The following is a 21,229-nucleotide window of genomic DNA, read 5'->3' on the forward strand; positions in this document are numbered from 1 at the left end:
AGCAACACTGAATGTACATTCTGCCTTTCTGGATCAGATCAAAGGCCCATCTAGTCCAGCATTCTGTTTCCGATGGCAGCCAGACAGGTGCGTCTGGGAAGGTCACAGTCAGGGCATGAAGGTAATGGCTCTTTGCTGTTGTTGGTTCCCAGCAGCAGGTACTCAGAAGTAGACTGCCTTGGTGCTTGAAGGTTTCATTTTGCTGATCCATAGCAAACAGAAACCTTTGAAAACGGAAAGGCTAGGGAGGGCCATTGTTGCAGTGAGTTGCAGCGTTCCCTTTCAAAATAGGGTCTATTACGTCACCCCAGGTGGATCCCCCCCCCCCGTTGTCGACAGCTGGTTGTTTCAGCAAGAGTCACGCAACAGAGCAAGCAGCTGCAGTGGCTTTCACAAAGCAGTCATTTTCCAGAGAGGTAGCTGTGTTAGACTGTCATTGCAAAAAAATCAATGAGTCTTGTGGCACCTCAAGGACTAGCAAATTCAGTGTGGTCAGTTATTTTGCGACTGAAAAATGATGGCCAGGGCTTCAGAAAGGGAAAAGAATTAGCACTGCTGGTGTGATTTTGAAGTCAGGCAGAAAGCATTCACAGTCATGAATTGCAAATTCTAAGTCCTCATATTCTGCCCATTTACTGGTAGATTGGAATGCAGGAAGTGCCTGTCTCACTGCAGCTGCTGCTCCTCACTGAAGCTAGGCTGGCTGTAGCAGGAGGGGGTCAGGTTTTGAGGGGGACCAGTAGACTTTTATTTCAGGCAGGATGTGGGGGACTAGATCACACTGTTTTGAATGCTCAAGTGAAGTCAGGAGGACATACCCCAAAGGAGGTAAGCTGAGGATTGCAGCCACGCTCTGGCAGCCTTCCTGCAGAGATGCCATTGGTGCAAATGCAGCAAGGAGACAAATGCACCATAGATGTGAGGATCTTGCCTTGTAGAATTCAGAACCGGGGGGGGGGGGGGCTATCCCTCTTTTAACACTGCTTGGTTCTGCTGCTGCAAGCTGATATTTATTGGATAGGTTAATTGGATTTTATCTAACATACGTTTAAACCGCCTTTAAGAGGAAAAGCCACCTCAGAGCAGCTTGTAAAACAGAACACAGGAAAACATACTTAATAAATAAAACCAGCAACGAACTATAAAATATCAGCCTCCAAATGTTAAAATCTGACGACAATGTATGGCTAAAGCCTTCAGTCCACCAAGCACCCCTCAAGAGAAAGCCAAGGAAATAGGGATGGGCCATGGCCTAGTGGGGGAGCACTTGCCTTGCTTGCAGAAGGCCCCAGGTTCAATCCCCAAGGGGATTCAGACCCCTGTCTGAAACCCAGAAGACCTGCAGTTGCCAGTCAGTGTAAACAAGGCTGAGCTACATGGACCAATAATCTGATAAGGCACCTTCGTTATGTTCCCAGGTGCATCTTCAGAGCTTTCTAAAGGGCATCTGGTGATGGGGTTTGCCAGGCCTCCACTGGCAGCCAGATATTCTAGAGACAAGGGGCTGCTCCAAAGACTTAAAGACAATTCTCTATTTACGTGGGGGTTACGTTCCAAGGCATCATGCATTTAATAAGTGAAATCACGTATATTTGAAACACATTGAAAAAGCCTACAAGTACCCCTTTCTTCTTGCCCCTTTCCACGACATTTTTGTGGCGTTTTCAGGTCAATTCTGCGTTCAGCGCATATATGTGATCACACATATATTGATCGTGCATAAATGGGGGGGGGAGGTTGCCTGTATACTCATGCCTGGTAGGGTGGGTGGCGGCAGAGTTACAACCCACCCACTCACATAGGAAGACGACTCATTCTACAGTCATTTGTGCAGACACATCACTTCCCCTCACTGAAAGTTGTTGGGGGGGGAGCAGGGTGTTGTATAAATTTTGCCTCGGGGATGCATTTTATGATTGCAGTGTTATTAAATTTTTTAAAAGAAAGAAAACGAAAACAAACCTTGTGCCACCAGCATTTAACTTGGCAATGCTTCTGTTGGTTTGCTTCTTATATTTCACAGCATTGTAAAAAGTAAAAAAAATTAACCCTCCTCAGGGGTTGTTGGATTAAGCCAAAGAAAATACCAGAAATGTAGGGAAACTCTAAAGGAAGGAGAAATAACACAGAGTCCCATTGTGTTTTTGCTTTTGTTCCAGCCCACTTGAACTGCCTGGGGAGGGTGGCTAGCGGCTTTGAAGGTGGTCAGGTGTGCACCCCACCTGCTCACGTGACCCCAGCCCACTCTTCCACAGCATAGTCGTAGCAATCGTGGGCTTGTCTGGGGCCACGCAGCGGCTGTGGCAGGTGTCTCACTTAGTACGGGTGCAAAGGTGCCTGTTTCTTTGTCCCTCTCTGGCTGTGTGCTAGTGTACCGAAAGTTGTCGTGCAGACATGGTCCCCTTGTTTCACCTCCCTGCAAGCAGTTTCCTTATAGCTGTGAATGCATCGTCACAAGCACAATGACAAGTTCACATGCACAGCTTGGCAGCCTTCAAGCTCCAGGGTCACATGAGGAGAGGCTTTGTAGCTAATTGCAGCCCTTCGGCATGAAAGCAGAGCCCATATCCTGACTGCCCAGAAGATGGAAAGAGCCAGACTTGAGATTTTCAAACTCGCTTTCAACCCGAACCCACAGCACCCAGATTTACCCGTATATTCCGGCGTATAAGATGACTGGGCATATAAGACAACCCCCAACTTTTCCAGTTAAAATATAGAGTTTGGGATATACCCGCCGCATAAGAAATACGACCCAGCGTATAAGACGACTCCTGACTTTTGAGAAGATTTTCCTGGGTTAAAAAGTAGTCTTACATGCAGGAATATACAGTAATTTTTAAAATGCCTCTGCCCTTCTTTATGTCTTCTGTTTTTCTTCCACCTTTTCCCTAAACAACACTGAGGATTGGAGTTGAAAGGGTAGAATCATAGAATTGTAGAGCGGGAAGGGACCCCGAGAATCATCTAGGCCAGCCCCCTGCATTGCAGGAATCACAGTGACAGGCATCTATCCGCCCAACCAACCTCTGCTTAAAAACCTCCAAGGAAGGAGAGTCCACCACTTCTTGTGGGAGTCTGTTGCACTGTCGAACAACTCTGTCAGAAAGTTCTTCCAGATGCTTAGTTGAAATCTCATTTCGTGTAATTTGAATTCAGAAGGGGAACAGAGAACTCTCAATGTAGAATTATTGCCTGCCCCAAACTAGATTTCCCAGGATATCTTGGATGAAGGGCCATGGCAGCGAAACTATTATAAACCCAGTTTATGGTATTGACAATCCTGCACTTTCAAATTTTCTTTTTGCACACGTTTTGGTGTCAGTAATTCTGGCATCACGAGGCTCTAATGCCTTGTGGACCTTTGGTTTAATTCATGTTAATGATCCTCACCTAGTGTTCTTAAGAAAGCGGAAGAGATACTTTAAAATTAAATGTCCCCTGTAGACAACGTAGAGGTTCCCCCACCCCCTGCACATCAGACACAGGAAATACAAAGGCAGGTGTCTGCTTTCCAGGACCTGAGATTTCAGCTGATAACCTGCCCTCCCAATTTCTACCGCCTCTGAAGTTTACCATCTCCCAATAATCCTAGAGGGTTTTTTTAGAAAAAAAAATCCTGGCTCCTGTCTGGCCTTTAATAGAGGCAGGTTACCTTTCAGCAAATGTATCATCCCTGTGGCTTACATTTATCACATAAATTGTGTGCAGAGAAGATGGAAGGCAGCAGTAAGGAAAGAAACAAGCCGGCGAGAAAGGAAGCATCATTGCCGTTGCAGGAAACAGAACGGGCTTGGAAAGGAAGTGGGCTTTCCCTGAGCTGGAAGTGAAAATGGGCAGGGAGGGCTGCAGTTCCTTTCCAGCCAAGGACTTGGTGCATGCAAGAGATTTCTACAAATGCGATCTAGGATCTAATCCTTAGCTAAACGTCACAGGGGGTAGATCTAGAACAGGCTTCCTCAACCTCTGCCCTCCAGATGTTTTTGGCCCACAACTCCCATGATCCCTAGCTAGCAGGACCAGTGGTCAGGGATGATGGGAATTGTAGTCTTAAAACATCTGGAGGGCTGAGGTTGAGGAAGCCTGATCTAGGATGTCTCCACCTCACCTGTTGGCCCAGCTTTTTGCTAGGTTGTATGAAGTTTTTGCCAGAAGAGGGCAGCAGCAGCCGTCCTCAAACTTGCTTATAAGACACTGTCCCAAAACACTGAAGCTACAAACCTCCACTGTCATCCAGCTTGGCAGCTGCTGCCACCCTCACAAGATCCAGTTTCACTGGATGGGCCTAAGATTAAGGACAGACAAAAGAAAACCTAGTCAAGAGGTAGCGATGGCTGCCAACCTGGACGGCTTTAAAGGAGGATTAGAGAACTTCACGGGGGATATTTTGTTATCAATGGCAACTAGTCACAATGCTTATGCTCTGCATTAATGGGAGGTGTTATGCTTCTGAATATCAGTAGCTGGAAACTGCAGAAGGGGAGACTACTGTTGTATCAAAGTCCTTGCAGGCTTCCCACAGGCATCTGGTTGGCCACTGTGAGAACAGGATACTGGCCTAGATGGGCCGCTGGCCTGATCCAGCATGGCTGTTCTTGTCTTCAGAATTTGCACGAGACTCCAGATTTCTAAAATGAGAGGGGTTGAGTTTCAGCTCGATCAGTAGAACTCTTTGTGCCCATCACAGCTGTACACGAGGCAGAAATGCAGTGAGTCACTGCTAGGAAAGGCACTAAATTCCTGAATGTTGTTTGGAAAGCCACACAGCGCTGTTTTGGGGATTAAGTTAGCTTGTGAATAAGTCCTCTTGCTGTCAGGGGGCGGGATATAATTCTGAGCAAACATGCATAGGATTGGGACACACTTAAATGAGGCAAAACCCTATGTGATTGTTCTTTGGTGGCAGATTTTGCATCAGTTTTATGTTTATGTAAAACTATCCACATGAGCTTTCCTTCTTCCGAGTATTTCAACACAAATCAACAGCTAAGGCCCGTTTCTGTGTGACTGTCACACAATTGCCCAAAGGCACAATAAATGCATTGCCAGAATGTGTTGTGTTGTGTTGTTTTGTTTGACACTCAGGGTAGCTTATAGCATGGCCCTCCCAATGTCATTGCACTCCAGCTCTCATCATCCCCAACTACAGACAATCTAGAAAATGGGTACAAAACAACAGGGAGTATATCGTGTCAAACCATTACGCCTCCTAGTCCAGCACTCTTGATGTCTGGCTGTCAACAAAGGAAGGCCCATGGCTCAAAGCAACTGTTTTGCATGCAGGTTTAATCCTCTGTATCCCCAGATAGCGTTCAGAGGTCCCTGCCTGGAGAGCTGCTGCCAGTCAGTGAATACAATATTAAGCTAAATAGACCAATAGTCTGACAATATAAGATGGCTTCCTAGCATTCCCAAGGTCTCGCACAGAGGTCTTTCTTTGCCCTTTTTATCAGAAAGGCTTTAACTTACTAGGCGCTTGAGAAATAAAAACAGCACCCCCCCCCCAGCCAAGCTTGTGCCAAGCCTCCCTCTCCCTTTGTGCACACAGCTTCCCCTTGCTACACACCCAGCCGTTTGGGTGTGTCGTGTAGGTGCCAGGTGCTTCTCTTGCCAGGTACCAAAAGGGCAGAGTGGGAAGCAAGCTACAGCAAGTCAACAGAGGACAGAAGACTGCGTTCCCTTAAGGTCTGTTTTTCCAAGTACTGTACCTCAAGCCCTGCGTTTCTTTGTTCAGATGCTGGCGAGCACCCAGGAGCTGCACCCACGCAGCTATTCAGCCCGGGCACGAGCAGCTTCTCAGAGTTGCCGGGGCAGGCCAGGAATTGCAGGATACCTGAACTCACCTTGAGCCTAATGCAGCCTGCAGAGAGAGCAGGCACCCCTTGGCTTTCGTGCAGAGTTGACTGTGGTTCCAGCTTCCACAAAGAAAACCTGCCATGGGCTGGAAATGTAGCTACAGTCAAGAGTACATGATGTGGCTTGCAATGTTCCTCTTCAGTATTTGGAATGAGGATACAGGAGAGATAGATGCCCAAGTCTGGGTTCTGATGCAACAAGGGAAACAAGCCCCTCGCTGCAGGCAGGCAGCATTGAAGTACACAATAAGAGCAGGCACCCCCAAACTCGGCCCTACAGATGTTTTGGGACTACCCACCATCCCTAGCTAACAGGACCAGTGGTCAGGGATGGTGGGAATTGTAGTCCCCAAACATCTGGAGGGCAGAGTTTGGGGGTGCCTGCAATAAGAGCCTGCCAGATCAAGCCAATGGCCCACATATTCCAGCATCCTGGGCTCACCATGGCCAACCACTTGCCTGTGGGAAACCCCCAAGTGCAGGAGTGCACTCTTCCACCATGGCATCGAGTCCTGGATGCAGGGAGGGGCCTCAGTTTGGTGGCGGTTAAGTTCATTCAAAGGAGACTATGGCATTGCCGCGCTCATCTCGCTTTCAGGCCGAGGGAGCCGGCGTTTCTCCACAGACAGCTTCCCAGGTCATGTGTCCAGCATGACTAAACAGCTTCTGGCGCAACGGAACACCGTGACGGAAACCAGAGCGCATGAAAGCACTCTTTACCTTCCTGCCGCAGTGGAACCCATTTATCTACTTGCACTGGCGTGCTTTCGATTGCTAAATTGGCAGGAGCTGTAAGAGGGCTCATCCCGTCGCGGGGATTCAAACTGCCGACCTTCTGAATGGCAAGTCCAAGAGGCTCAGTGGTTTAGACCACAGCGCTACAGTACTGAGTTAGATGAACAAATAGACCAGGTGTAAGGCAGGTTCCTGTGTTTCCTTCTCCCCTTCCCTCGAGGTGGGGATAAGGTAGGAAGGCTGGTCAGCATTACTTCCACTAAACTCAGGAACTGCATGAGTTTGCAAAAAAAAAAAAAGGAAGAGCACAACCCATGCAGGCAATGCCTTATAAATTTCCCAGAGTCTGTTATTTATTTATCATGGAAGTTCCTGTAATAATAAGATTAAAAAATTGTTGGAACAATGCTCATTTTAGTAATTTATAAGCCGTTGTTTGCAGTATCACTAGCAGGGGTTGCCAATGCTTTTGGACTAATGGGCAGAAAAAACTATTGCAGACACAATTCTTACACACTGCAGCAAATTCTATTGACTACAATAGACAATGAAGAAAACAAATCGGCACGCATTGCTTCCAAATCTGTTTTTATTATATTATGTGATGTGGCAATTGTACATTTCCTCCCCTCGCCACCCCCAATGTAGGGAGGAGATTGTGTGCAAATAACAACCAGCCTGATTTGTCTCCCCCACCCCCCAAAAAATCAGTCTTGCCACCACTTTGGGGGTTCGCTAGCTCACCAGAAACACGGAAGGCCCTGCCTGCATTTTTTTAAGAGCAGCTTGACCTGCAGGTGCAGCTTTAAAAGCATGGAAAGAAGCAGCTCCCTGCAGATCAGGCTGCCACTAAGGACAGAAGAGCAGGACCTGGTTTGAAGAAATGCAAGCCCACCGCACCCCTTTGCCCCTGCCAAAGCCCAGCAGGTTCAACATAGGAGAAAAATGCCAGTTGGCACAACAGCCCACCCTGCTCACCTGCTCTGATATTGGGAAGTTATCATAGCTGCTTCCTAGGAAAGCCAGCTCTTAACCCAGGCGTCAAATACCCCCCGACATACAGAGATGGTGCCATCCTGCATCCCTGTTGACTGCGAAACAAGACGCTAAAGCAAGTGTACCACCCAATAACACTTAGTGGTATAGGCAGCCTCCAGGCTAGCTAGGTTCTCTTCCGTACAGGATCGGGACCGAGGGCAGGAGAACTGCAATAGCAGCAGAAGGAAAGACAGGGGGAGGCCGTGCCCATCTCTGAGCAGCTGAGAAGAGTTAGCAGCAAGTAGAATATCCTCTCTCTGGGCAAGCAGCAAGACCAGATAACCCCGGAGGTTCCCTTCCCAAATTTTGTGGCTCAGGATCACCGAAGTGTCAGCTGTCACATGCACCCAAACCCCTTTGCAGATGGTGGGAGCTTAGAGAGCCCCAATGGTCGTCCCCACTTTCCCTCTTTGTGGGTTGAGGGCAATTCTGAATGGTGTTCAGCAACAGAGGGTACATACTTTGAAGCAACAAGAGGTAGCAACTGTTAACTAAACCGGCATGAAAAGAGTACCAATTTGCACCTGCAGCTTCCCACTTGGAACAATCCACCTGCATTGGCTCTCAACACAGCTTGTACTAGGAACTACCACCTCCTGTTAGAATACAGAGGGTGGCATATTTGGCACTAAAACAAAACCCATGTTTATTTTGAAGTGCCAGCTGGATACCAGTCACTGGCATTTGAAGGTCGACCCAAAGTGGAATGTGGAACAAGGGGTGTCTGGGGTACAGGAGCCAGCCTCTTATGATCACCCAATGCCAGGGAATGCATGTGTTCTGCGCTAAAACTAAAAAATTATGTACCAAGGAAAACCACATCCTTTATATAAATCAGGCACATGGATAAAACTGGTGTTATTTCATGTTTTGTACAATTTATTCTGCAGTCTGTGCACAATTTCATTTTGGCTTTGCTAGCCACGGAAAGGAGGAAGACCCTGGATCCCCACACCTAAGGGCTGCGAACTTTAACCACTTCTCCACTTTGAATCGTATTGTTGCAGCAATGAGGGATAGAACCTTGAAACCTCTATGCACTGTGTCACAAACTGCACAACACACAGCCCTGCCAGAAGCCTCTGCTTTCCCCCATCCCAGAGTCCAACACTTTTCTCTCTCTCTGTTAAGTCACACCTGGACTTGCTAGAACCAAAAGTTCAAACCCTGAAACTTGCAGGCTCCGGGCTTTGATGTACTACAGCCCGTGCCCCCAAAAGAGAAGGCAGATGTTTCCGCCCCTTATCTGGAGGTCTGATCTCAACAGGCATTATCATAAAAGTTGCTTTGGCAGGGGAAGCCTTGGCACAAACCCGTTCCGAAGTGCGGAGGTGCATCTAGAGAGCTCCTGTTTAATGCCAGCGATCTCTGCCCACTCAGAGAACACTTAAAACACCATTCCTGCCCAAACAGGTGGGGAGCTCTGTTGGCACGAAGGGAGGACTCCAGAATTCTCACCAGGAGAACTTTGCACCTATTTGGACATTATGTACTATTGCATGCAGGTGGTGAACCAGTCACAAAAAAGTAGCTTTTATTTTGGGGGATGAAACTACAACTTTCAGCCGTCAGAGGTGAAAATGCCTACTTGTGTCGTCCTTGCAATATTATTATGATGTTCACAAAGCAAACACATTTAATCCACACATCGTCTACCAACCCAGCATTTTCCGCTGTGCAGAATTTCATTTCTCTGCAGAGCCCTGTTGACCACTTCCTTAAGTCTCCTTTGCACAACCACAAGAACTGCTAAAGGTGAAAGTTGCTAGATGGAGGAGCATAAATCTGTCAGAGATTATCATTATTATTTAAATTTGTATACTGCTCTTCATCCAAAGATCACAGGGCGGTTCACAACAGATTGATCATTTTTGCCAACAGATGGCTCTCCCTAACATCTTATACGCTTTAGAAGAGTAACTAAAGAAGGCAGCCCTAGTCTAGCACTTCCATCAAGTAACATTTCAGCAGCAAAAAAAGATCTTAATGAACGGATTCCTATGCCCCACAAATAACCCAGAGATGCATTTTAAATAAAAGGACACATTCTACTCATGTAAAAACATGCTGATTCCCAGACCGTCCGCGGGCCAGATTTAGAAGGCGATTGGGCCGCATCCGGCCCCCGGGCCTTACGTTGCCTATCCCTGGCCTAGACCCCACTTGAAGCCTACCTCTAAATTGACACACAAAGCCTACTAAGGAGCCCTGCATGGCAAAAATAGGGAGACTGCGTCCAACTAATCAAGAAGATCTACAGCTCAAAACCTTGGAAGTCGGAATTAAAAGCTCCGACATTCTACTGATTTTTTTAAATTTATTTTTAAGACTGCAAAACATCTCCACTGATATGCTTCAGGCAGGTATGAGCCAGGTCATGAGCGCCTGCGGCCAAACCCACATTTGCATCTGCAAAAGGTAGTGTGGCGCCCGCCCTGTGGAACGCCCTCCCATCAGATGTTAAGGAAATAAACAACTATCTGACTATTAGAAGACATCTGAAAACAGCCCTGTTTAGGGAAGTTTTTAACCTTTGATCTTTTCTCATGTTTTTAAGATTATGTTGGGAGCCGTCCAGAGTGGCTGGAAAGACTTAGGGTATAAATAATGAATTATTATTATTATTATTATTATTATTATTATTATTATTATTATTGATTGGTAGTAGGTAGTATGCATTCTGGATCTGCACAGGGCATTGTGGCAGGACAGGGCACCTGGATTCCGATCTACAGACTCCAGAAGCTACAAGGTATGGAAATAGATATGCCTGGGTAGAATCCAATGCCTATGGGAGAATCAAAATAGTTCTCAGCTAAGTTCCCAGTCCTCAAGATTGCAGAGACACTTGAAAATGTACAAAAGATTCCATTGGTCAAGGTCTAGGCCTGCGAGTGACAAAGGACAAGGCTGCGGGCCCAGCCACGGTTTCCAAGTGACCCTGTGTGTGCATAAGCATATACAGTATTTGCTTTAAGTTAAGGTCCTGCGACAGGGGACGACAGAGGACGAGATGGTTGGACAGTGTTCTCGAAGCTACGAACATGAGTTTGACCAAACTGCGGGAGGCAGTGCAAGACAGGAGTGCCTGGCCTGCTATGGTCCATGGGGTCACGAAGAGTCGGACACGACTAAACGACTAAACAACAACAAGGTCCTGCAGTTCTCTGTGGGGGTGCTGCCAAGCCTTTGTCAGCCACTGCAAAGAAGGTAGCTGCCCTGGACACAGAATTAACCTGCGCCTCCATGGACAGCTGTGAGTCCAAAATGACTCCCAGGCTGCGCACCTGGTCCTTCAGGGGCACAGTTACCCCATTCAGGACCAGGGAGTCCTCCACACCTGCCCGCCTCCTGTCCCCCACAAACAGTACTTCTGTCTTGTCAGGATTCAACCTCAATCTGTTAGCTGCCATCCATCCTCCAACCGCCTCCAGACCCTCACACAGCACCTTCACCGCCTTCACTGGTTCTGATTTGAAAGAGAGGTAGAGCTGGGTATCATCTGCATACTAATGAACACCCAGCCCAAGCCCCCTGATGATCTCTCCCAGCGGCTGCATGTAGATGTTGATAAGCATGGGGGAGAGGACAGAACCCTGAGGCACCCCACAAGTGAGAGCCCAGGGGTCTGAACACTCATCCCCCACCACCACTTTCTGAACACGGCCCGGGAGGAAGGAGCGGACCCACTGTATGACAGTGCCCCCAGCTCCCAACACCTCTAGACGGTCCAGAAGGATGTTGTGGTCGATGATGTCAAAAGCCGCTGAGAGATCCAGCAGGACTAAGAAACAGCTCTCACCTTTGTCCCTAGATCCAAATTGTCCGCTTCTTCCAGGCGTGCCTGGAGTTGTTCAGCAACCACTCGCTCAATCACCTTGGTACTTCCTCCCTTTCTTCCTCACTGCTAATGTCTGCTTCAGCGTCTGCTGGGCTTTGGACAGGCCAGGCAGTGCTGAAAATTTGGTCCAGGGGGGCCACCACTCACCAGCTCCTTCTGCAAGCCTGCCCACTTGCTCATCAGTGGCTCCTCGGCACAAGACTAGAATAAAAGTGATGGGAAACTGAGCCTCAGAGGTTAACTCTCACCTCTGAAGCTACTCCAGTCTCTCTCACTTTCTTTTACCTGCTAACCCTGCCCTGCCCCTTTAATTCCAGTGTGGAGGAAAAAACATTTGGATCCTTTTAAGTTCCAGAAATAAAATAAATTGCATCGCAGCTGTTTGAACCAGGAGTTGCCACTTCAAGAGAGCACTGCAGTACTGTCTAGTTCTTGCACGTGATGAGCCAGCAGGGAAGAAGGGAGGAAAATACATAGGTTTTAAGCAGTTCAAGGAAAGTTGGCTTTGCAGGGAATGGCAGAAATTCCAGCGACCCAACAGCGACTCTCAATGCTCAATTGCACATCGCACAGCCTTGGCACGAGGATTCTAAGGGGTTGCAAGGCGGAAAGGCAGCAAAAAAATTGTAAAAGACAGAAAGAAATGTAAAAGACAGAAAGAAATGTTCTCTATCCCCATTCCTGTTTTGACGATAGGTATTTATAGGTTCAAGTGGTGCACTGCTCAAGTTATTGAATTATGGGGTGACCAGAGGAGAATAAATCTGTCCGGAAATAAAGCAGTCTGCTTCCTCTTCCTGCAATGAAATGTAACTAAAAGTGGGGGGGGGGCAATGGGAGGGAGACAAAGATATTAGACACAGGAAGGACAAACCACCACCACCCACTTGCTTGGTCCAAAACACAAAATAAAATAAAAAGCAGCAAAGGTAGCTAGAGATCTGGAAGAAGGAAAAGAGTGATATTAAGAGATCTCCAAAGTCACTGCTACCAGTTTCCACGTTGCAGATTTAAAAACTTAAGGGTTCAGCCTGGAACGTGCAAAGTATTGTGCCTCTGAGAATATCCAGAGTGCCCTTTCTCTTGAGCAACAGCACCCTGACCCTCATCTCCTTAAGAGGGAGAGGCTTCCAGCCAAACAGGGCTATTTCCAGGCAGCATCAAGCCCCCAGCAGTTGACATTTTTCAGGGGGGGAAGTTCTGTTTGAAATTTAAAAGCAACTGTGTGAAAAATCAGTCATTAAAAAAAGGTGGAAAGGAGTGTTCTCGGTGAAAATCGAACCGCCTGCCCCTGCTTCTTATGGGAAACAGAAGTCTTTCAAGGGTGGAGCAGATTCGGGAGCTGTCCTTAAAAATGGAACCCTAACTTTAAAAAAACGAAGTCTAGCCTCTTCGTAGGCTGCTTTACATCACGGATTCTTTTTCGCAGGAGTTGATGCCCTCCAAGGGGGCAGGCCCGTCCCTCTTGATCAGTGGGGAGCCTTCTTCCGCCCCCACTCCCTTGCCGGTGTCCGTCTTGATCTCCATCAGCTCCTCTGCCTCTGCCTTGCCTTCCGTCCTTTCGGTGTACACCTGCAGGAGCCCAGCGCCAAAAGCATCGCCTTCCACGTTTAGGACGGTGCAGGTGCGATCCCTGGTGCAAAAGAAAGAGGCAATGACTGAGCATTTTGCTGCAAGGTGAGGATATTTATAGCAAGTAATAAAAAGAAATTGTTATTTAGAGGAACTGAATTTAATTCTAAACCATATTCCAGAAACGTGGGAGATTTCAAGGGGTCAAAAAAAAAATGGATGTACCATGCTATATTAGTAGCAAAAAAACCCAACTTGTTTTGATGAATTGGAAGAGCCGCAAAAAGATTCCACTGAGCACATGGATTGATAATATGGTCAGATTAGCTACATACAAACAAATTGCATGTCAACGCAAAATAAGAATGGATAAATATGAAGAAATCTGGAACGACTATCTAAGCGATATGACGGATAGTGATGGGAAGTAGAGGGAGGAGAGAGAGGTGGGAAAATGATTAAAAAGGTGTAGTCATAGGTATATCAGTGTATCCAAATCTGAATTATCAAATTGTGATTACTGTTATTATAGGTTTTTGTTGTATGTGTCTTTTGCAGTTAAATGTTTGTATCGAAAAATTGATTAAATAAATTAAACAAATAATAAAATGACTGAGCCTGCCTGAGAAGGTGCTCGGGGTTAAGCAATAAGGGTTGTTAGGAACACTCACTGGACTCAGAGCCTCCGTGTTCAGGAGCAATCTATCTCTGAGAACCAGACAAACAGCAGGGAAAGGCTGAGACTTTAAGAACATGCAGAGACCTTAAGAACATGCCCCGCTTAAGAACATGCAGAGGCATGTGGCTGCTGAACCAGGCAAGACCTTTGGGCCAGATCCAGCCGGGCCCTTCCTGTATTCTTGCTCCGTGTGCAGATTCCCCCAAGCGACAGGAGGAAAAGCTAAATTCTCAGCTGCTTTTAACCTTTCCTCTGATGCCCCCCCAGGGACCCTCAGCACACCTGGCCCAGCCAGCCATACTGGACAAGTCAGTTGGACAAATACGTGGCCGTCACAAACAAAACACACCGCTCGGGGGGGGGGGACTGGGCATCCCGGGGACATATTGAAGGAGAGCTGGAGGACAGGCCTCCTTGTTTCCTCCCCAGAGTGACTGGGTTTAAAAAAATAAATGCAAGAAAAATGGCTCAGAGTCAGAAGGTTCCACATTCAACACTGCATCTGTGCTTGAAAGCCCCCTGCTTGAATCTTTGGAGAGCTGACTTTGACCATATCTGCATCAGCCATTAAAAGCACAATGATACCACTTTCAACAGGCATGGCTTCCACTGAAGAATTCTGGGAGCTTTGGTTTGAACAGAGCAGGGGTCGGCAACCTAAGGCCCGTGGGCTACAAGTAGCCCACAGGGGTTGTTTAACCCGCCCAGGAGCCGCCCCCAAACCGAGCCGCCCACCTGCCACAGCGCAGGGACTCGCTTCTGTGGCACCAGAAATCGCGTCTGCACATGCACAGACGTCAAAAATCGTGTCTACATAGACGCAGAAAATTGCAGGCGGGCACGCTCACGATCCGACCCATGGAGCGATCTCTGCTGGAGTGAACTGGCCAGGCGAGGTAAACCTTGCCGGCCCCTGGTACAGAGTGTAGAGCAGGCATCCCCAAACTTCGGCCCTCCAGATGTTTTGGACTACAATTCCCATCTTCCCCAACCACTGGTTCTGTTAGCTAGGGATCATGGGAGTTGTAGGCCAAAACATCTGGAGGGCCGAAGTTTGGGGATGCCTGGTGTAGAGCGTTGTCAGGAGACTCAGTTCCCCTCCCAGAACTACAATTCCCAGAGTACTTTAATGATCAATCCTTCTTTACAGGCAACTCTGGAAATTGTAGCTGTGAAGGGGAATAGGGGTGTCTCATAACAACTCTCTGCACCCTGAATAAACTACGGCTCCCAGGATTTTCTAGGCCAAGCCATTGTTTAAAGCGGAATCATAACCCTTTAAATTTATTGATTTTTATTATTTCATAAAACCTATACACAGCTTGTTTGCAAAAAATTTTTTTTGAAAAAACTTCAAAGTGGTTTACAAGAAGAAGGAAACAGTAAAATTAATGGCAAAAACAGCTTTAAAAACTATTTAAAAATTAAAATCAGCAATAAACTAAATCAGCAATAAACAGATCAAAACACACATCAACATTCTATGCAGCTGGATAGCCTTGTCTGATCAATAACAAAATTCAGAAGGTGACCAAAAGAGAACAGTGTGGGAGCACGCCTGATGTCAACAGGCAGCGAGTTCAAGTTTAGGTGTTGCCATGCTAAAAGATTGAATTCTTATAAATGCAGAATGGGCATTATATGGCATATTTTAACAGTGTATGGTACAAATGTGGCCTTGGTCCAAGGCACCTTTGTCCAGTCAAATGCCCCAACCCCAAAAATTGTCCTTGGAGGATTATTTGCAGAAGATTCAACTGGTTATCTACCACCCCCTTTCAAGGCAGCAACTCTCTGCAATGGCTTCTGCTTTCCTATGTGAACCTAGGGCCTCTTCCTTGAGGCACTTGCTGCAGAAGTCCCTCCTCTCCGCTTGAGGAATGAGGCCATCACAAGAGGAAGAGGATCTGAAGGGGAACTAGCAAGGCGGGAGGGGGAAAGATCCTGTCTTTTGATGGGGAAGTTGGGACTTGCTAGCCTGCCAACCCTGTGATGCTATAAACATCAGTCAGGGAAATCGCTGGTCGCTCCTGATCGCCGAGCCTCTCCCTCCACCTTTGCCCCTGCAGTACTTACACAAGCCAGTCCACTGCCAGAATGAGGGAGATGTCGTTGGTCGGCAGCCCAACAGCTTCCAAGATGATGGCGAGGGTGAGGACGCCGCCCGCAGGAATCCCAGCAGCTCCAACGCTGGACGCCGTCGCAGTAATTCTGTGGGATGGAAGTGGGCTGGTTAAGAGATGTGTCCTTCTTGATGCTCAAGTGCAGGATTTAGTCTTTATCTGGAGAGTGTGGGGGGAACCCAAAGCAGCAGGGAGAGAGGAGGGTAACTTTCGATTTTGCAAAGTCGAAGGCGCCAGCCAGATTTTGTGGCAGCCGGTTTGGAAGGAGAGCAGAGCGCCAAGATCAGCCTCCTTCCTTCCACACAGAGCTTAGCCAAGAGAGGTCAGAGCTCTAACTGGGAAGCCCTTCCTCCAGGAAGTGGCTACTGGTTGAGAACAGGACAAGGCAGCAACCAGATCCTAGGCAGACCAGCATAAATTCAGTCAGTGATAGGTAGGGAGAGATCAGCCACCTTCTGGAAACTCAAGCATTACTCCCAATTTTAGTAACCAGTGGCAACTGGGTGCCTGGGTTTTTGGACCCTTGGCCAAAGATTTCCTCATCTCCCTCCTTCTACTGTAGGTTCCTTATTCAAACCATGACCTCTCTGCACCACCCTAACCCTCACAATTTATCGTTTCTTGGCATTCTGGAGAATCATACCTAATAATAATAATAATAATAATTTATACCCCGCCCATCTGGGCAGCTCCCAACAGAACACTAAAAACAGAATAAAACATCAAACATTAAAAACTTCCCTAAACAGGGCTGCCTTCAGATGTCTTCTAAAAGTCAGATCTCTCACCTCATGCCCAACAGCCCCCTTCACCAATTCAGGGCTCTCCAGATGTTCTGGGCTACAACTGCCATTATCCCCCTCCAGCACAGCTGTATGACGCAGAGATGGATGGAAGCATGGCCTTGCTGGCCGAGTCTGATGGGAGCTGTAGTCCCAAACATCTGGAGGGCACCAGGTTGGCGATGGCTGCTCTGCAATAGCCAAACCTAAGCCCACAGAGCAGAATAAAGGAGACCCAGAGGCCTCCTCATCGGCAATTCGTAATCTGTTTCTGAGATCACTTTTCCATCCTAACAAAGACCCCCTAAAGTAGTCTGCAACACAGATGAAATTTCAGTTTTAACTGCCTGCCTTAAGACCATCGGTGATGGGGCTAGTCTGGCCTTTTAAGGGAGGGAATTCCACTGCAGTTGTCTCCCCGCATCAAATGACAAATTGAAAGCCTTTATGGCGCTGTATAAAGAATGAATGAATAAGAAAATCAAACCGTCAGAGCCAGTGTTTCCCAAACTTGGGACAGTTTGGGGAAACACTGGTCTAGACTCCAAAGAACTACTTTAGGGTAAACACACATCATCATCATCATCATTTAAGCTGTTAGGTTTTGTGTGTCCCCCACCACCCCTTTTGGACAGCAGTCTTGTTAAGTTGTCTCCCATGCAGCATGACAAAGGGGGGCAATACTGAGAGGTTCATCTGCTGGGGGATCCTTTGCAATGCAACGGAGGGTGAAGGGGGGCACAACTCTCCCTCTGCTTCCTCAGCACCCCTTAAAAAAAACCACATGGCAGCCCCAAGGAATTGCTTAGGTTCCTCGTGGCTGGCAGTCAGTGACAGAAGTGTTCTTGAGAATCCCCTCAGGGTCCAAAAGCAGCTTGCCACATCTGCGGCACGTGATGCTGTTGACCGAGACACACAAACTGGACTGGAACTTGGTTTGCAGAGCTGGATCTTGTGGGGGAAGGGGGCCTGCACTTTTAACCCAAGACAGAGGAACAAACATAGACGGATGACCAGCCAGGAGCAAAAACAGCCCCAGCTGAAATCCTGCCTCCAGCAGAGCAGAGGTCACTTGAGCAGAACCTCCCACCTCCGCCCCCCAGACCCCTTCAGGTCGCAAGTTCTGCCTAAGCCTGCAGTTTTTTTACTGTGCTGTGCCGCAACAAAGGGTCTCAGACAGAGTTGATGATTAAGCACCTCGAGGCCAGGAAGGACAGGTCCACCTCCTGAACTGGAGAAAACAATATTTTACTTGCAATTGCTTTTTAAAAAAAATGCACCCAAAAAACAATCTGCAAATGTTTTCTGCCCTTGACACTTCTGTTAAAAAAGCAAAATCTTGTGCCAAGGAAGGTCTCTAGCCTTTCCTTGGTCAATCTAACTGCTGACCCCTACTTTATTCCAACCTAGATAGAGGAGTTTTTAAGAAGAGTTGGCATTTTGATAGGGGGAGGAAGAGGATGGGAAGCGCAGCAGGAGAAGGGCTTGAGTGGCAAAGCCAAGCAGAAGCTCAAGTAGCTGTGCTGAGTGCATCTCTTCTAGTCATGAGGACTAGACGTTTGTCACTGACAAAAGTGGTAATGGCTCAGGACTCTACACTAGCTGCTGGGCCGCCCTTCTCCAGATGTTACGTGAATGAATATGAAGATATATTTGCAAGTTTTAAAGTAGGGTTGTACATTTTTTTCTAGGTTTTGCTGTTTCATCTTTTGTAAACTGCGTTGAGAGTGTTTTTTTTTTATTATTACAATCAAGCAGTGCATAGTGTGTGAGAGAGATATTTGGGGGGTGGAGCTAGAGATGTACAGCTCCACAAACCACCCGCTATTCACCTCTCAAAATTCTGCATTATTAAACCATATTGATGTAGAGGAGCATTTGTGCTGGTGCTCGACAATTTAGCCCAGTTGAAGTTTATCACCATCATTGCAGGAATTGGGTATTGACGTGGTAGGAATTTGTAAGACAGAAACAGAGCAGAAGGCTTAGAGATTAGAGGTGCACAGGGCAGCGGCAGGTGTCTGTGTTCAGCATGGCAAATAAAACCCTAGAGACTAGAAAGAGTTTCTGTGTTTGCCACATCAAGTCCTGAACAGGATCAGAATTCGGTACTGGGTGCAAAACCAACCCACGCTGAATGGCCTCAGCTTTTGTCCAGGTTCCTAGTCCTTAAGATCGACTCCAGGGAGCTTTACAGAGGCAGCCTGTCAAGTCAAGTGCTTGTCAAAAGCTCAGCTACATTGGTCTGCCCAGACGGTCACTTCGGTCCACACCAAACTCTGGTTGTTCCTGCCACAATCTTTTTTAAGGTTTCATCTCCCCAAACCCCCGGTCCATCCATTCTGGGTGGCCCAAGGCAACCTCCCAGCATAAATCCCCCCTTTGTTTCTGCAGCCATCTCATAATCCCTTTTTTCCGCAGCTGAGTTTATATCCCACTAAAGCAGGGGTCAGCAAGGTTTACCTCGCCTGGGCCGGTTCACTCCAGCAGAGATCCCTCTGTGGGCTGGTTTGCGCGCGCACACGTGATTTCCGGCAACGTGGAATCGAGTCCCCGCACCGTGCTGTGCCGGTTTAGTGCAGCGCACGGGGACTCGCTGAGCAGATGGCTCGTGGGCCGGTTAAACGACCCCCGTGGGCTGCTTGTGGCCCGTGGGCCTTAGGTTGCCGACCCCTGCACTATAGCCTGAGCACGTGCCCTCTGGCAGACTCACGCTCTCATTCTACCAGGAAGGAAAGGGCAGAGGGGCCTTAGATCCTATGTGGATTATCACTATCCACTCCAGCAACAGGAAGTTGAAATTTTGGGAGCTGGTTATCTGAATGGGCTGGACAACTCCCCCCCCTTCCTCATTCCCAAAGCTCACTTCCTGCAGCTCCAGGACAGGAAATCACCGCGAGAAATTTGTGCAGGAACCAGCATTTTGGGAAGGGAATCTCCTCTTTGTTTTCTTCAACCTGGCCTCTTTCATTGCTTCCCCTTGATTCCCAGGATGTGGCAGGGGCTACCAGCCACCCGCCCTCCACCTTTCAAAATTCCACAGTATTAAACTGTGCTGATGTAGAGGAATATTTGCCCTGATGCTCATGCTCAACAACTTAGTTGCGTTGTTGCTGCTCCTGCTGCTTCCCTCCACTCCTTGTCATGGTTGGCAATGTGCTTGCTGTTTTGCTTGTGGCTTGTCTAGTCTCTCTTCTGCTGGTTTTGCAGAAAAGTCTTAGGAGAATGTGGGTGTTTTGAGCAACCCCATGGCGAACAGCAAGAGGAAGAACGCAAAGCACACACAGCGAAGGGAGCCTGCCACCAGCTTGGCAAGGTGGGCCACTGTCTACGGGTGGTGGGCTTTGTCTGTTTGGGGAAAGAGGAGGGCACAGGTTGTGCAATATGGGTGGGCTTCTAAGGACCACCCTTTGAGTCAGAAGGGAGACCGGTTGGAATACTCACAGGATGGTGATGACTTGGATGAAGTTGAGAGGCATGCTGTTGAGCTGGGCGATGAAGACAGCAGCCACGCACTGGAAGAGCGCAGCCCCGTCCATGTTGACCGTGGCCCCGATGGGCAGGATGAAGCGGCTGATGTGCTTCGAGACGCCGTTCTTCTCCTCGACACACTTCATCATCAGGGGCAGGGTGGCAGAGCTGCGAGGAGGAAGAGGCAGGTTGAGAACACGGGCAGAGAGTGCTCCTGAAACAGCCCACCGGTTCCAACATGGAATAAATCACGGCTGCCTCCGTCCACATGCAAAGGTGAGCCTTCTCAGTGGTGGCACCCAAGCTGCACGGTTCCTTGCCTTCAGGAGAGCTGCCTGGCTCCCTCCTCGCCCGCCCGCATTAATTCTGTGCCCATGAGCTTTCCAGGGGAGGGTTCACAGAGACTTTATATGCCTTTGTTTTTGTTTGTTTTTTAATTGCTGAAACCGTTTCCTGACATTGTTTTAGTGATTGTCAATTTTTTTATGGCTGGTAGCCTCTCAAGGATCCATTTTGCAAGGGAATGGAAAAGTAAGTAGGTAATTTAGTAAGTAATTTAGTAAGTAAAATTTATTTATTTCCCACCCATCTGGCTGGGTTTCCTCAACCACACTGGGTGGCTCCCAACAGAAATAATAATAATAATAATAATAATAATAATAGAGGCGATAAAACATCAAACAGTAAAAACTTCCCTAAACAGGGCTGCCTTCAGACATCTTCTAAAAGTCAGATAGTTGTGTATTCCATTGACATCTGATGGGAGGGCATTCCGCGGGGCGGGCGTCGCTACCCACAACCATGGGGGGGGGGAGATGTGACAAAATTGTCTGCCAAACCACTTTAAATCCCATTTTCTAAAGTAAAGGCTGGTCTGTGGAAGAAAAGTACAATGTTCTCTTTCATTCATTCACTTTCTTGCGCACACTCCCCTCTGCTCATTGGCTGCTGCTGCAAACCCCATGAAGTTGTTTGCACGTGGCCAGGGGAGACCATCAGCAATAGAACGTCAGTACGCAGTACAGCTTCAGAGAGAAAGTGAAAGGTCAGATTTGGCTTGGAGAACAATCGTACGGAGGGACTAGGGCAGGCATCCCCTAACTCGGCCCTCCAGCTGTTTTGGAACTACAATT

The 21,229-nt window shown here is 47.8% G+C and overlaps 1 protein-coding gene across 1 annotated transcript in view; it reads right to left on the minus strand.

Moving 5' to 3' along the window:
- Positions 1-7,161: 7,161 nt before the first annotated feature.
- SLC1A5 (solute carrier family 1 member 5) overlaps positions 7,162-21,229 on the minus strand; it is a 38,224-nt gene continuing 24,156 nt past the window's right edge. Inside the window, exons 6-8 of the mRNA XM_035119549.2 lie at positions 20,070-20,264; positions 15,797-15,931; positions 7,162-13,102 (exon numbers count right to left, since the gene is read on the minus strand). Coding sequence (XP_034975440.2) covers positions 12,874-13,102; positions 15,797-15,931; positions 20,070-20,264 — 559 coding nt within the window. The 3' untranslated portion in view covers positions 7,162-12,873. The remainder of the gene's footprint in view (positions 13,103-15,796; positions 15,932-20,069; positions 20,265-21,229) is intronic.

The sequence above is a fragment of the Zootoca vivipara genome, chromosome 6 (genome assembly GCF_963506605.1).
Source record: "Zootoca vivipara chromosome 6, rZooViv1.1, whole genome shotgun sequence".
In the NCBI taxonomy this organism is placed as follows: domain Eukaryota; kingdom Metazoa; phylum Chordata; class Lepidosauria; order Squamata; family Lacertidae; genus Zootoca; species Zootoca vivipara.